This window comes from Myiozetetes cayanensis, unplaced genomic scaffold (assembly GCF_022539395.1).
Source record: "Myiozetetes cayanensis isolate MyiCay16 unplaced genomic scaffold, myiCay2020 scf7, whole genome shotgun sequence".
Taxonomy (NCBI): domain Eukaryota; kingdom Metazoa; phylum Chordata; class Aves; order Passeriformes; family Tyrannidae; genus Myiozetetes; species Myiozetetes cayanensis.
The window spans coordinates 19,992,420-20,007,086 of record NW_026087964.1 but is presented as its reverse complement, the minus strand read 5'-3'; the positions used below and the strand labels follow the sequence as shown (position 1 = coordinate 20,007,086).

The 14,667-nt window shown below is 40.5% G+C and overlaps 2 protein-coding genes across 4 annotated transcripts in view; one reads left to right on the top strand and one right to left on the bottom strand.

The window, feature by feature from the left end:
* RFC1 (replication factor C subunit 1) overlaps positions 1 to 11,177 on the top strand; it is a 34,009-nt gene extending 22,832 nt beyond the window's left edge. For both annotated transcript variants that reach the window (XM_050337770.1, XM_050337769.1), the window contains exons 13-25: positions 686 to 1,079; positions 1,995 to 2,104; positions 3,719 to 3,833; positions 4,289 to 4,377; positions 5,377 to 5,514; positions 5,942 to 6,037; positions 6,204 to 6,302; positions 6,728 to 6,882; positions 6,998 to 7,115; positions 7,963 to 8,108; positions 8,595 to 8,808; positions 9,885 to 10,076; positions 10,623 to 11,177. In XM_050337770.1, coding sequence (XP_050193727.1) covers positions 686 to 1,079; positions 1,995 to 2,104; positions 3,719 to 3,833; positions 4,289 to 4,377; positions 5,377 to 5,514; positions 5,942 to 6,037; positions 6,204 to 6,302; positions 6,728 to 6,882; positions 6,998 to 7,115; positions 7,963 to 8,108; positions 8,595 to 8,808; positions 9,885 to 10,076; positions 10,623 to 10,724 — 1,968 coding nt within the window. In that variant the 3' untranslated portion in view covers positions 10,725 to 11,177. The remainder of the gene's footprint in view (positions 1 to 685; positions 1,080 to 1,994; positions 2,105 to 3,718; positions 3,834 to 4,288; positions 4,378 to 5,376; positions 5,515 to 5,941; positions 6,038 to 6,203; positions 6,303 to 6,727; positions 6,883 to 6,997; positions 7,116 to 7,962; positions 8,109 to 8,594; positions 8,809 to 9,884; positions 10,077 to 10,622) is intronic.
* Positions 11,012 to 14,667, bottom strand: part of WDR19 (WD repeat domain 19) — a 41,590-nt gene continuing 37,934 nt past the window's right edge. For both annotated transcript variants that reach the window (XM_050337767.1, XM_050337768.1), the window contains 3 exons: positions 13,314 to 13,390; positions 12,513 to 12,633; positions 11,012 to 11,719 (listed from right to left, as the gene is read on the bottom strand). In XM_050337767.1, coding sequence (XP_050193724.1) covers positions 12,519 to 12,633; positions 13,314 to 13,390 — 192 coding nt within the window. In that variant the 3' untranslated portion in view covers positions 11,012 to 11,719; positions 12,513 to 12,518. The remainder of the gene's footprint in view (positions 11,720 to 12,512; positions 12,634 to 13,313; positions 13,391 to 14,667) is intronic.

The window sequence follows — 14,667 nt, the reverse complement described above, 5'->3', positions numbered from 1 at the left end:
GAACTTGAACTAATAATATTAAAGGTAATTTTTTCAGGCAATACTAAAAAAGCAATAGCAAGTTTTTTCTGTACATTTAAATTTGGTCTCTAGTGGCTGATAAAATGTTACTAAAACCTCCGTTAGCTCTAGTATGTGTGTTCAGTATGTACAGCATGTGCATTCAGTACAGCTGTTGCTTTGGTACTTCTGATGTGGCAAGACATGACTTGTATGTAAAGATACTTTTGGTATCCTAAGGAAAAGCAGCTCTAAGCTTATTAGCTCATCACTTTCACTCCCTTTGAACTGGATTGGGTTGAACAACTTCTGCAGGTGTTGTTTTGCAAGAGCTTCATGGGTGTCTGGCCCATTTGTTCCAACCTGACAGTCATCAGTTTTGCATTGTATAATGACATGCCTTAGGCTTCATGAGTTGGGGGACTGCTCTTGGAATGACCAGAACATTTCCTGCCTCTTTTTTGTGGGTTGTGCTACAGAACCAGGTGACATTGTGTTTAACAGTGCTTTATTTTTCAGAGAGGAGTATTTCTGTATCTGCTCTTGAAGTTTTTTTTAATCAGTACATAAGTTTTGTTACATTCTAAGCACTCCTGTACATGTGTAAATAAAAAAGCTGTTTGGTATTTAGTGTATGGAGTTTTTTTAAATTTCTCTTTAAATTTTTTACCTTTATTGTCCAAAGGCAAAGAAAGTGGAGTCAAGACCTAAAAGGACACCACAGAAAGCTGAAGCTGGAAAAAGGAATTTTAGTCCCTTCAAAAGGGAAGCTGATAATAAAAAACATAAGTCTACTCCTGAGAAGGAAGATACCGTCAAATCTGTCAAGAAAGAAACCACTGCTGTTCGAAAGCTTACGGACTTTAAACGTCAGACTGCAGAGGAGAAAAAAGCCCCAAAACCCGAGGGGAATTTGGTTTCTGAGGTTAATGAAGATGGAACAGAGAGGTTGCTCTGGGTGGATAAATACAAGCCTGCATCTCTTAAGGCACTTATTGGACAGCAGGGTGAGCAAAGCTGTGCCAATAAACTGCTCCGATGGCTCAGAAACTGGCACAGTACTGTGGAAGATGGACAAGGTGACCGGCTCGGTTAACTTTTCTGTGTTTGTCCATGCTAATCCCACTGCTTGGTTCCCTGGACCGATAAGGGCCTTTGTAGGAGCAGAGCAACTCTGGAAATCGGGAGTGATGCTGCAGTCAGATGCATTTTTAGCAGCAGTCGAGCCTGAGGTTTTTTTGGTGAAGTAGTTGTCTACTTACTAACCCCTTCCTGCTCCCCCACCCCAAAAAGGAACAGAAAACTCTGTCTCAAAGGTGGTTTTTTTCCCCAAGGCTTAAGTTTCATTTTTACAAAAGAAACCAGAATAACCCAGGAGTGATGTATCTAAAAATGGCATTGAGTTGAGCGTATTGATTTCCTTCTCAAGAAGCAAAATGAGGTTATCCAGTGCCAACCTGCCTGTACACACAGAAGTTCAGAGTAGCAGCATGTCTAAAGGGCTGCTGTCACACCTGGGGATGAGATGAATTGTTGAGGTCCTGGCTCTAACAAGAAGTAGATATAGTTTGTCATCCTACAGGCTTTTTTTTTTCCTGTGTTTAAAATAGTGTTACAGTTTTACTTCAGCCATAGTGGGGTTTTTATGTGTGGTGTGTTTGGGGTTTGGTATAATTTGTTTGTGGTGGTGTGGGTTTGGTGGTGTTTTGTTTATTTATATGATATGGTTGTGAGGAAATTGCTGAAGTGGTTGTATTACATTAATAGCTCTTTTGCTGTTTTTCAGTTTAAAATCACTGCAAGTCATAAACTTTAAGTTGGTTTAAGTTTCTTTTCCCCAAGTGGTTAGAATGCAGATATATATACATCTTTTGATGTTCTTATTCGGCCTTAAATGAGGAAAAATTCCAGTGACATTTGATATCTTTAGAAACTTGCATTTTGTTTTCTAATTACATACCTGTGTAAAACCTGGAATCTTTTTTTTTTTATAGCAAAGACCAATAAAGCTGGAAGCAAAGACGATGGGACTAGTTTTAAAGCAGCATTACTTTCTGGTCCACCTGGAGTCGGTAAAACTACTACAGCTGCTTTGGTTTGTAAGGTGAGTTCATATTAAGTTGTTCCCAGCACTTTTTGTTATATATTAATTCTGTATCTGGATACGGACACAGTGTGCAGGTGGATATTCCTTAAATGACCAGGGTCTACTCTCAGCCAAACTCCACCTGCTTGGAACAGGGTTGCAGGTGAAAATATGTAGATGTTTAGATGCCTGAGCCAAGAATGTAGCAATGGTTGTGTCTGTGGTTTTTTCTGTTACACCGAGGGGAAGCATATCACACAGTGTGGTTTTCCAAAATTATGAGCATTCAGCAGTAGTTCTTCAAGTCAGGGAACATTTGCACTAAATTTAGTGGGAATCAAATTTTGGCAAGCTCTTTGAAAGCCTAAGGTTGTCATTTTTATATATCTGAGAGATCTCTCACAGACTAAATTGAAATATGACTTTAGGATGAGACAAGTTCATAAAGTCATAGAATATGCTGAGTTGGAAGGGACCCATCAGGATCATCGAGTCCAACTCAAGTTGATGGTGCTATGTGTCCATTCCTAAATCTGACTGTAGAAATTGGCTTGTTCTAAGGTACTGGAACACTGTGCTCACACCACATTTAGTAGAGAATCAGCCAAGAACTCCACCTTGTAGAAATACCATTAAAGCTGACTTAGTATTAGCTAATAGTATTGTTGTTACAAATTGCAGATTACTTTTCTTCTTTGACTTACAGAAACTTTTGTAGAATATGGTATTATCAGCTTGGAAGGATTCAGAACTACTGACATCTATCAGATCATTGTGCTAGGAAGGAGTGATTGCTTACTTGAATATTTCAGTTGTATACAGTAATTCCCAATTCCCTCCCCCTGCCTCTTCCTTCTCCTTAGAGCTTTGTGCCAAGTTGCTGCCACACCCAAAACTGGACCTACAGAAAAGCTGGGTGTACTCTCTTAGGCTCATTTCTTTCTCAGAGTGTGCTTCCCTGGCTTGCTCACAGCTGCCTCAGGTCTCTGCAGAGCGTTTCAGTGTGCTCCACAGGGATCACCAACAAAGCCGAGTTGTTCAGGCTGCAGTACCGAGGCTGTGCGTGCTCACTGCTGTGCTGTGCCACGCTCCTGGCAGGGGAGCTTGCTGATAGTAGCAGCTGGGATAAGTTCTGTCAGGGACTGACATGCAGCCCAGCCCTGTTCTGAAGTGTTAGTGCTATTGCGGGAGCCATGTGTTTCCTATGAGTTACATTACTTAAAAGCTGCTCTTTCCTGCAGTTTTCAGAGGGATGTGGTATGTCTTGCTGTTATGCAGTTGAGAATACCATGGAGCTTAGCCAGCCTTGGCTTAGTAGCTCTGTTTCTATCCCTGGTGGCAGTTCTGTTAATCTTCCAGAACTAAATCTGTGCCACTGACTTCAACCCTTTCCCACCTGGCCCCGAAAAAAAGAAAAAACCAAAACAACTTTTGGGCCTATCTGTTCTGTGATAGTTATAAATATTTCTGGAGTGTAAGAGGAGAAAGGAATCAAAGCCACAAACCTTATGTGAAACCGGTGTTGTAAGAGCTTTCTCCTGGAATTCTGAAATACTGTGTCTGATTTTGATGTGCATATGCCTTTTCACTGTTCTGTGTTCTCACTCTTTGTGTGGTTTCTGTTTGGACTAGGAACTGGGGTACAGCTACGTGGAGCTGAATGCCAGTGACACTCGCAGTAAGAACAGTCTGAAGGAAGTAGTTGCTGAATCGCTGAACAACACCAGCATCAAGGATTTCTGTTCTGGTATGTTTGTTGATTGAAGGAGGATTTTTGATGTATTAAGGGTCTCATTACAGGAGGGACAGAACTTTCTTTATTATGCAGCAGTGTTAGGAATTTACCTTGCTCGTCATGTGGAGGAATCCAGATCTAATGGAAGGGGTTCATTAAGTAAGCTGTTTTATTTCCTCTTCAATTTAGAATTAAATCTTCCTATTAGTAGAATTAGTTGTTAATCTGCACAAACAACTCAAGAACTCTGCAGTTGCTCCTCTGTTCTGTGGACTTGTTTCTAAGAAGATGACATGATGTTGTAGTCTGGTGTGTGAACACAGATTCATGTGATCAAGTGGCAGAGCATGAGGTTCACCATCACCTCACTTGGCTAGGGTAGGGTTACCTAACCTCTAAAGCATTGGGTAAAACTCTGAGCAAGACTCTTATTCCCATCTCATTTTCTTATCCATATTCATTTTCAGGCACATCCTCATCAGTTAGCGGGAAACATGTATTGATCATGGATGAAGTGGATGGTATGGCAGGCAATGAAGACAGAGGAGGGATTCAGGTGAAACTGCTACAGTTCCTGGCTAATGCCATTGCTAAGAGTGCACACCATATATAGCACAAAGTATTCAAACCAGTCTTCTGTCCTCAACCCATGGCCCATAAACAGAAACTCTGTAGAGAGTATATAACCTGATGTGTTTTAGAAGTCTGTCTTTGTGTAAGAATTGTGCATTGGTAGAGGGGGGAAAAAAGGTACTTGCGTAGAAGAAGTCTGGAGTGACAAACCTGGGTGTGTGCACTTTAGAACAGGTAAATTTATCCTGAGGTCTCTCTAAGGTGACATCTACCTGCAGTGTGAAGTTTATACTCTGGCTGGGACAGCTGCTCTTTTCCATGGGCAGTAACACTGAATAACTGTGTGGCATGGGCAGCATTATCCTTTGTTCTCCTTAGCAGCTCTGGTTTTACCTTCTGAAGATTTCCTGGTCATAGGCAATACTTTGACAGTAAAGGGCATACAGATCTTTAGCTCAGATGCAAACATTTCCATTGCAGGAATATGAAATGACTGAATTGCACCTTCATTAGAGCTGTAAAAGTTTGTTCTGGCAAACCTAATAATGCCAAAGCCTCAGGGTTGAGCTTTTTGCCTGGGGAAGAGCTGATCTTTTGTTTGTGGGAGAGTGCAGTGTGCTCCCTCTGGCATAAGCCAGGTCAAATTGGCCTTTGGAGAAATGAATCTACTTCTGCACATGGACAGCTCTACTCTGGGCTACTGATCCTCGTTGCTTTGTGAAGAATGGTCCAAACGTGATTGCTGGAAGTAGACAGTGGAAGTGGGTAGGCAGCAGATTTATTGCAGATTTATTAGAACAAAGTAGGTGATGGGGCTAGGTTTGCACTGTGTTAGAAATGTGATTACAGGAGGAGGAGTTTTATAGACTTACACCTGTCAAGGATCTGATGTAAGGCAGGGACTGATGATGTTTGGTATGACATTTTAATCATTCTTCTTACCCGGGTTATGTGATGTAACTGTAACGTGTTTAAATCGCAGGAGTTGATTGGTTTGATCCGACACACAAAGATACCCATCATTTGTATGTGCAATGATCGCAACCATCCTAAAATCCGCTCCTTGGTCCACTACTGCTTGGATCTTCGTTTTCAGAGACCTCGTCTAGAACAGATTAAGGTAAGAAGGGTGCGACTGTAAGGGCTGCACTGAATTACCATCACTAACTTCTGCTTCATGTGGTGGTAGAATTTTATACAGAACTGGATACACCACCTAATGGATCATCTTAGTGAGTAACTTTGCTTTTCAAAATGGGTTGTCTGAGTTTTCCTTCCCAAAGAATGAAGTATCCCAAAGTCTTTCAGATCTTAGATGTCTATCTTAAAAATATATCCAAGCTGTTTTTTTTTTCTTAAATGATCATGCCCTTTTTTACATGAATGGCAAGCAATTGCTTATGTTTATGGAAGAGGATTTGAACTACATGCGCTTTTAAAAAAACAGTAAAATACGTGGTGCTCTTTTGTAGATGCGTCAATGTGTTCTGTAGGGGAAAGAATTCATAGGAATTCTGTAGTGATGGTTTCTTGATTGTGTCTTACAGGGTGCCATGATGTCTATTGCATTTAAAGAAGGTTTAAAAATTCCCCCACCTGCAATGCAAGAGATAATCCTGGCAGCAAATCAGGACATCAGACAGGTCAGTGCCGGTTCATCATCAGTGACCGTTCAGATAGCACATCATGTACCGTGACTTCAAAGTAGTATTTGAACAGTATTTTTATGTATAAAGATCAGGCTGTTTCTGCTTGAGTCTTCCATTTAAATCCTACTATGCTACCAAATTGTAAATTTTGGTTTTTTAGGTTTTACATAATCTTAATATGTGGTGTGCAAAAAATAAATCATTGACTTATGATGAGGCTAAGACGGATGCCATCAGAGCCAAAAAGGATATCAAATTGGTAAGTGTCAAATACTGGATTGGCTTTTACTATCATATTCTGATATAATCACTAGGCTTTATCAGCACCTTCTGAACTAAAGCACTGAACTAACATTCAGGGAGCTATCACATTTGCCACAAAGAGTTGAAGAGTAGTAAATCTAGGACTGAGTATATATTTTTATGCACTGGTCTCCTACATAAGATGCAGTTATGAAGCTTATATTTCTCATCCTGAGTTCTCTGTTTAGGAGATAATTCTCTTAATGTTGAAAGTGAAACACAATTCTTAAAACTGGTGAAGTTCTGGGGAGGAAATACTGAAGGTGGAACTTGTACTGATGAGTCGAGATATTCCCCTATACTAATTTGGTTGATAATGTTGTGTCTTACTGTTTGTGTTGACCTGCTACCCACTGACTTCTTGAAATATCATTTATTTAGGGCCCTTTTGATGTTGTCCGGAAGGTTTTTGCTACTGGAGAGGAAGCTTCTCGTATGTCTCTCATAGACAAATCAGATCTTTTCTTCCATGACTATTCCCTAGCACCTCTTTTTGTCCAGGAGAACTATGTGCATGTGAAACCAGCTGCTGCTGGGTGAGTTACTCCATGCTCTAAACTGACATAGGCTTTTGTGTCAGGGAGTCAAAGTAAACTAAAATCTACCTGGATATTTTTGCCTTGTAATACAGTCAACTTCATTTTTTTCCAGAGGAAACCTGAAAAAGCACTTGGTGCTCTTGAGTAAAGCAGCTGATAGTATATGTGATGGTGATATTGTGGACAAACAGATTCGTAGCAAGCAGAACTGGAATCTTCTTCCAACCCAGGTGAGCACTTAACGCTCATTTTATGTGCTTTATGTAGAGTTCATGTTGTACTCTCTGTTGTGCTGGTGATTTGAAGAGTTTCCCATATCCATATTGTTGAGCCCGTGCTGCAACATGAAATGAAGTCTTCTGAAACTTTGAAAAGCTTGACTCTGTTATGAAGCACATGGGGTGTGTATCACTCCTGAGGAGCAGTTACCCTGTGCTTCCTCTCACCAGGGCAGGATTCCTCCCAAAGCACAGAGGACTGAAGCTTTGTCACTGTATTTCTTTTAATGCTCACTAAAACACTGACAAGACTCGTACTTAAAGGGTTATGGGTGGCATCAGAAAATGCATCGTAATGCATTGTAGGTGAAGTTAGAAGGCACCTCTGGAGGTTGTCTAGTTCACCTCCTGCTTTGTGCTGGTTGAGATGAATTGCTTAGGAATGTAGCTGAGTTTCTGTAGATTCACAGTGTTCTTTGGAAACGTCTCCTTCACTCTGTCCGTCTGTTGGATGTCACAGCACTTCCTTGAGTGAAGGCAGCTGTTTGTCTGACCACACTCTGAACTGAGAAACATGAGAAACAAACAGGGGTTTTTTATGGTTTTCAAACCCCAGATAATTTTACAGGTTTTAGGACATGGTAACAAACAGAGTGGAACAAGAGGTGAAGCTGTAACCCAAGAGGGATTGAAGAGAAACAAGCAACCAAGAGATTGTTCTCTTTAAAATGAGCTGTTTCCACTGTGGAAGTGATTGACTGCCCCTTCCATGCAGATCACTAGGGTAGTGTGTCATGGTGTCAGTGAGATTAAATTAATTCAGTGTGATTTGAGTTTGGCACTTGTGTTACTTTTTCAGGCTATTTATGCAAGTGTTCTCCCAGGGGAGCTGATGAGAGGTCACATGTCCCAGTTTCCTGTCTTTCCCAGCTGGTTGGGGAAATTTTCATCCACAGGCAAACACGATCGTATCATTCAAGAACTGGCGATGCACATGAGTCTCAGGTAAGTACTGACATTCTTCTACTGTCATTCTGTTTATAGTGATACATTTTGTTCTCCTGCAGTTCATTACCTACCAATAATTCCTTGCTGTGCTTGGTACAAACAACAAGTGACACATTCATATATTCTCTCAATATGCTTGTATATTCTCGGTGACACTTTTCTTAGGGCTTAATCTGGCCAGCAGTCAAACTGAAAACACTTCTGATATAGTCAGCAGTACTTTGGCTTTTTCCCCCCACCCCCGAAGTTATTTCTCAATTAGGGATATGTTTCCCCAGGCTGTGTTCAAATCCCTTGCATCAGTTACCCCTACTGCAAGTGTGGCAAAAGAAATGGCACAGTACAACTTGCAGTTGTCTCTCAAGGCAGCTGATTGTCCATTTGCTGAGGGGGCCTCCTTACCTACCTGTTGCTTGGTCTTTCTAAGTCGGTGGTGGTTGTACAGATTTACTTACTCAGTACTTTACTTTCAATTTGACGAAGAACCCAGGCATGCAAGAGGACAGTAAATATGGAGTATTTGTCATATTTGCGGGACGCACTTGTCAAGCCCTTGAAAGACTTGGGAGCAGATGGTGTACAACAAGCTATAGCATTTATGGACTCTTACTGCTTGATGAAAGAAGATATTGAAAATATCATGGAAATAAGCACGTGGGGAGGCAAACCCAGTTCTTTTTCAAAACTGGATTCGAAGGTAAAATTCACCAGTCATATTTTTCCTCTTCTTTCTTATCTTTAAACAAGAAATCCTAGAATAATTGCTGTGGTATGGATGTGCTGCTGGAAGACTGAAGTTATTGCAGCCGCTTATTAACTGTGATTGATAGTCTTTGTAAACCAACTGTCAAACATACAACTAAAGGTTTAGGGGTAAGTCCTAAATCATAGTCAGGCTGTGTTTCATTTAGTAGTCTTCCACCTTTTGTTCCTGGTGTAAAGGGTTACTAGGAATCAGTTATGTCTGGGGTATAAAGAGGAACACAGAACGACAGGGAAAGCTGGTTCCTTTCTACCAGCAAGTTCCTGCTGTGAGCTGCATGAGCTGCATGGCCTTCATGCAGAGCCCTGCCTTTCTCACCATCACACAGAGGAGGAGGGACACACAGCTGCCTGTGCTGCACTGTGGGCACTGGATTAAGAGGCTGCCTTGCAGGTTCCATCTTTCACAGTCCAGTTAAACAGAACTGCCAGATCTGGGGTGCTTTGTGTGCTGTTCCTCCAGTGTCCAGCTACTCCACTGCAGTGGCTGGGATCTCCACCTGGTACTAGGTGAGCTTAAGTTCAAGTCACTGTTAAAAACTAGGCATGCATGAGATCTGAACCATGATCTCCCTCCTCCCAGATCAGATGCTCAGGGAAGGAGGAGAATGTGCTAGTAACTAAGCCTGCACTACTATCAGGTGTTCACCCCCCAGTCTGAATACGCTGCGTCACCTGCCAGGTGTTCAGCGTTGCTGAAGGTGGCTCTGGTGTGACTTGGATTAGGTGGCAGCAGAACAACAGTGCTGCAATTACACTGTGGACCTAAGCAAGAGGCATCTGAAGATGCATACTCTATCTGAGGATTATCCGAGACTCAGTTAAAATGAGCCTTCACCTTACAGCTCTTAGCTGCTGTCTGTGTTCCTTTGAGACACTGTATTTTTCTTCATATCTTTGGTCACATCCTTTTAAGGGAAAGATGATGTGAAATCTCTAGCTAAGAGCTAGTTGTCTAACAATATACAGTTCCTAAGCTGATGCTCAATTTCCTTCCTTCCAACCTGACAGGTCAAAGCAGCTTTCACACGTGCCTACAACAAAGAGGCACATCTGACTCCATATTCACTTAGTTCTGTCAAGGCATCTAAAAGGCAGTCGGGATCTGCAGGGACGTTGGAACTGAGTGAAAACTTGAATGTGGAAGAGACCCAATCTGATGAGGATGAGCAAGACACTGTTGAAAGTGATGCCATGATTAAGGTGATTTAGTTTCCTCAGTATTAAACCACCACACTGGTTTTTTTTGTTTGTTTTTAGTTACCTTTCTGGGACTTGTAACAACATCTAAATGAATTAAGAGAAAAAGTATAGTAGATGCATAATCTCTCAATTTCTAAATTTTTAACCAGTGGTAGTGTGAAATAGTCTGTTATTTCCATTCATTGTCTTCTACTTAAGTGTTGGACCAAAGTGAGACATCTCTGTAAACTCATGATTGCTGCATCCGATTCCAAAACTTAGTAATATTTTAGGTGTTGTTGGGGATGGTGCCACTGGCAAGGAGCAGTCCCAGGCCTTGCATGTGGTTATCAGAGATGACAATCCTAGTAATACCCTTTATGTATTGCCAAATGGGGGACTGTGGTCAGCCCTTAAGGCAGAGTCTGTGCTCTTCATGGCATGTAAAAACCTCACACCTGAAAGGGGATGGAAAAAGGAGACTTTATTTAGCACTGATTGCATTTTGACTTATGCTTTTGTGAGGTTGCAGCTGCATTTTAAATTGTCTGTATATTCTGTTTGTAGCAAAAAAAGGCGAAGTCTTCCAGGCTGCCAAAAAGAGAGAAAAATGAAGAAACAACAAAGAAAGAGGGAAAAAGAAAAGAGAAAACAAGACATTTGGAGTAAAATCTTCCTTCGGAGACAGCTTTGCTTATCTAACTTCTGGCAGGAATCTGAAACAGATCTAGTGCTGCAGCTGGGAAAGTAGAACCAGGGCATTGAAAATGCTCCTCTTATAGAGGTGCTGTAGCTCCTGTACTCTCATGTGATGCCCTGCTGTACTTACTCTTAACATGGTAATTGTTACAAACTATAAATATCCTTGTGCAACGAACACCAGGTGCATGAACATGCTGCAAATGTGATGCTTAGTTACCTGGCATTTCTGCTGAGTCTTCCTAGGACTTCACTACTTTTTTTTTTTTTTTTTTTTTTAATTAATCCCCTGGCATTATGTGGTGAAGTCTTGTAAATAGTATTTGATGCAAAAAACCCCAAACATAAATTGCCTATTTGTACATTATAGAAATTACGCAGTATATAAAATTACAATAAAACATTTCACAGGACTCTTTTGAAGCTTTGGTTAAGTTCCTGGAGTGTACTGTCTCCCTCCCTTTTTCCAAGGTTTTGTCTTTCCTTCGCATATAGGATGTGGTGTTCCTCTTTTCCTAAAACTTCCCTTTTGTTCAGTTAGAGACACAGAAATCAGTGAGGGATTTAGTTCCAAAACTTGAGGAGCCCATGCTTGTATGAGTTGTATCTTTAATCAAAACCAGAAAGGAATATTTAAAGAATAAGAAATGTTTAATAGAAAGTACTCATAACAATTTGAACTGATATTGAAAAAGAGAATAGTAGGGAGTTAGTTTTTCCTTTTTGCTGCTCACACAACAAAGATTGCCCCGTGCTTTGTCTTTGGTGCAGATAAAATGCAAATTCTGCTTGGTAAGAATTATCAATCAGTTTTATTACTACAATAAAACAAAGTACAAAATTTATAAAAAAGCTAAATATTTACAGATATGACAAAATAGAAGCGGCATGGTTGTTATTACACCATTGTGGGGAAAACTTGTGATAGAGCTTTCCTTGCTGTTTGCCAGCCAACAGAAGCAGTTCTAAAAATAGAGAGAGATTGTTAGTCATATCTTGAGATACAGACAGCGTGATAGCAGACTACAAACTTTTCTCAGATCAGGGAAAAAAAACCCAAACTGCTAAAACCTCCCAAAAAGAAGATTATTGTTGTATATATATAACTTAGCACAAGTGCATTATTCTGACCTGTAGCTGAGTTTTTATGTAAAGTGGTTGCAGTACTAAATCTGCCTTCAAATGTCAAAATTAACAAGGAACTTTGTTAACTCATTTTCAGTTACCATTTCTTAAAGAAAACCAAAGTCTTGGACCTAAGTGTGTGGTATAGACAGAACAGTGCTCTATTCTTTGAACTATGAGTATTTCGAGCCAGTACTTCTTGCTCTTCTCCTGGGATATATTCTGTTAACTATACAAGATCAGATCATGTAACCTGCATTTTAGATCTGCTCCTTCCAGTTAGCGCCTCCCTCTCCCCCTGCACTTGAACCCTTGTTGGAGGATCTGTAGAAGGCTGGATAATGTTAAGATCTTCAAATGGTTCTCTGTGCTACTAAAGCACAGCTGGTGTTCCAAACCAGAATGTCGTGCAGATGTTAATGTGATTGAAGCCCAAATTAACAACCAGGTCAGTTGCAGTAGCAAAGCCTACTGCTGTTTACATGCCTGAGGGCAAATGTGGGAGATAGAGCTGGGTCTCAGTGATCTGGGGCTGTAAGTTAAGATTCTTGAACACAATTCCTTAGTGGGAGAAACTCCCAAGTGTCCTCTAGAATGAGCCCTGCTAAGTAAAAACTATAGATTAGCACATACCTGAATTTATTGGTCCCCTTCTTCTGGTTTGAGGTACGGCGTGCAGTCATTTATTTTCTTAAGATCAACAATGTTAATCCTTTCAGAACACATGGGACACACGTTTTCAATCTGTAACATGCTGTTTTGAAGGAAGGGGTGACTGGTCAAATACTAATTATAACATTTTTGAAAGGAAGCTGGGCCTGAGGCAGAAAGCCTAGAGCAGAGTTCTGACCTGTGCTATATAACATGTGCAGGACAGAGCAACAGCTGCTTCTGTCTACATGGAGCAAAGGTTTGGTTTTTAACTAACAACCACCACACCAGAAAGGTTAATTGCAGTGAATGAGCAAAATTTGGCAATTAAAACATATACAAAGGAGCTTGGGCTGACACGTAAAATTTCAGCAGCTTCACAGTTCCTGACATTAGAAAATGGAGCTATCCAATCCCGTTCTCACACTGTTATTACCCAATTCTGTGTGCATTTTGTTTGTTTTGGTGACTGCTGCTGTGCCTGTGTTCCTGCCCTGCCCCCATCTCAGGCCTGAAAGGAGCTGAGAACTTAGCCAAGCTCCCCCTCCACCTTCATTACTGAATGAGGCCCTGCTGGAGCCCTGTCACTGGCCCAGTTCTTTACTGTAGCTTTAGGTCCACTTTGAAGCAATGTCCTGCGAGTACGGCAGGTGCAACTACTGAGTAAGAGGGATTTCTCTTCCACTCACCCCAGCTGTTACATGTTTTTAGTACCAAATGAAACTGCTGCTAAAATATGAACAAACACTGGAATTCTGCAATAGGAAAACCCCCCAGACTTACTTTTTGAATTCTGAATAGAGGGCAGGAAAGTCACAGTGTGGGCAAACTGTCCAGTCATCACGTACCATGTGTCGACCCTGCACACAAAAACCACAAGTAATTAAGGGACAAGTTCTGCCCTGGTGCAGTGGGCATTTACTTTGTACCTGTTATTGTGAAAAAAATCTCAGCAGCTGAGTTCTAAGATCTTGAATTAAAAACCCCAAACCGTAATAGTGTTAACTGTAGTCTGATTACTGTGTAAATTCTGTAACTAGAAAAGGAGCTCTCAAAGAGGTGCAGTGTTTTCACTGTAATTTGTCTTCCTCTTAAAAAAGAAATCTAACAGTGTATTGAATTACAACTCTTAAAATTGTTTCAGTTTGGCAAGTTTAGAATGCTAGCTGTAGATCTCTATCCAGAGCTGTATCTAAATCTGCTGGACTTATGGGTGTTGTGTATGACATACCAAAAAAGTCCCCAAAGCCCCAAATGTCCCCTGAGCCCATTCAACACTGTCAAGTTTGTGAGCATAGTGCCTGCCTGGTATTTGCCTCTTTATGTAGAAATAATTTTCTCTTTTTTGGTACACTTTCCTAATTTGCTTTTGATAGAAAGAATTCATATCTACCTTTTCAATACTATAAAAACACAGAAGCAACTTGAACTACATTGAGATTTTTGTGTTGTAATACGATTTGCAACAGCAGAGTGCTTGGTATTGACTCTCATTAGGTATTTGAAAATGCCACATTCTTAATGATGTTACAAATACCTGGGATGCAAATGAAATATAGCCAAGATGGACATACATTACCACGTACATTATGTTTGGATCATAAAGTACTATTTAAAATCCTTTGTTTTTTCCTTAAGATAATACTGCTAAAGCATACCTGTTATTCTCCTAGACCAAGAGTAAAAAAAAAAACAAATACCACATAATTGATATAAATTTTTTTGGTAAGACTTAATTCTTTAGTTTTAATAAAGAATGTTAACTAACATTTGATTCCTGTTCAAATAAGTTCTCTTTTTGTTCCTGTAATTCTAGTATGACAATTCACTTGAACCCCTCCCTACCTTTTCAGTACACTCCAAAGTGTCCTGAAACAAAAAATGTTAGAACTTCTTATTTATCAGAAATTTAAGAACTGCTGAGGTCACTGGCTGAACCATTACTTAGCCTTGGTTGGTTTTTTTCCTTTTTTTTTTTTTTTTTTTTTGTGTGTGTGTGTGTGGTTTGTTGTGGTGGGGTTTGGTTTGAGTTTTTTAAATTTTTTTTTTTTTTTCATTTGAAATCTTGGCAGCCTGGAATTTAGGGGAGGAAAGCTGTGCCCTTCACAAGCTCCAGTACATGGAAAAGGAAAGGAGG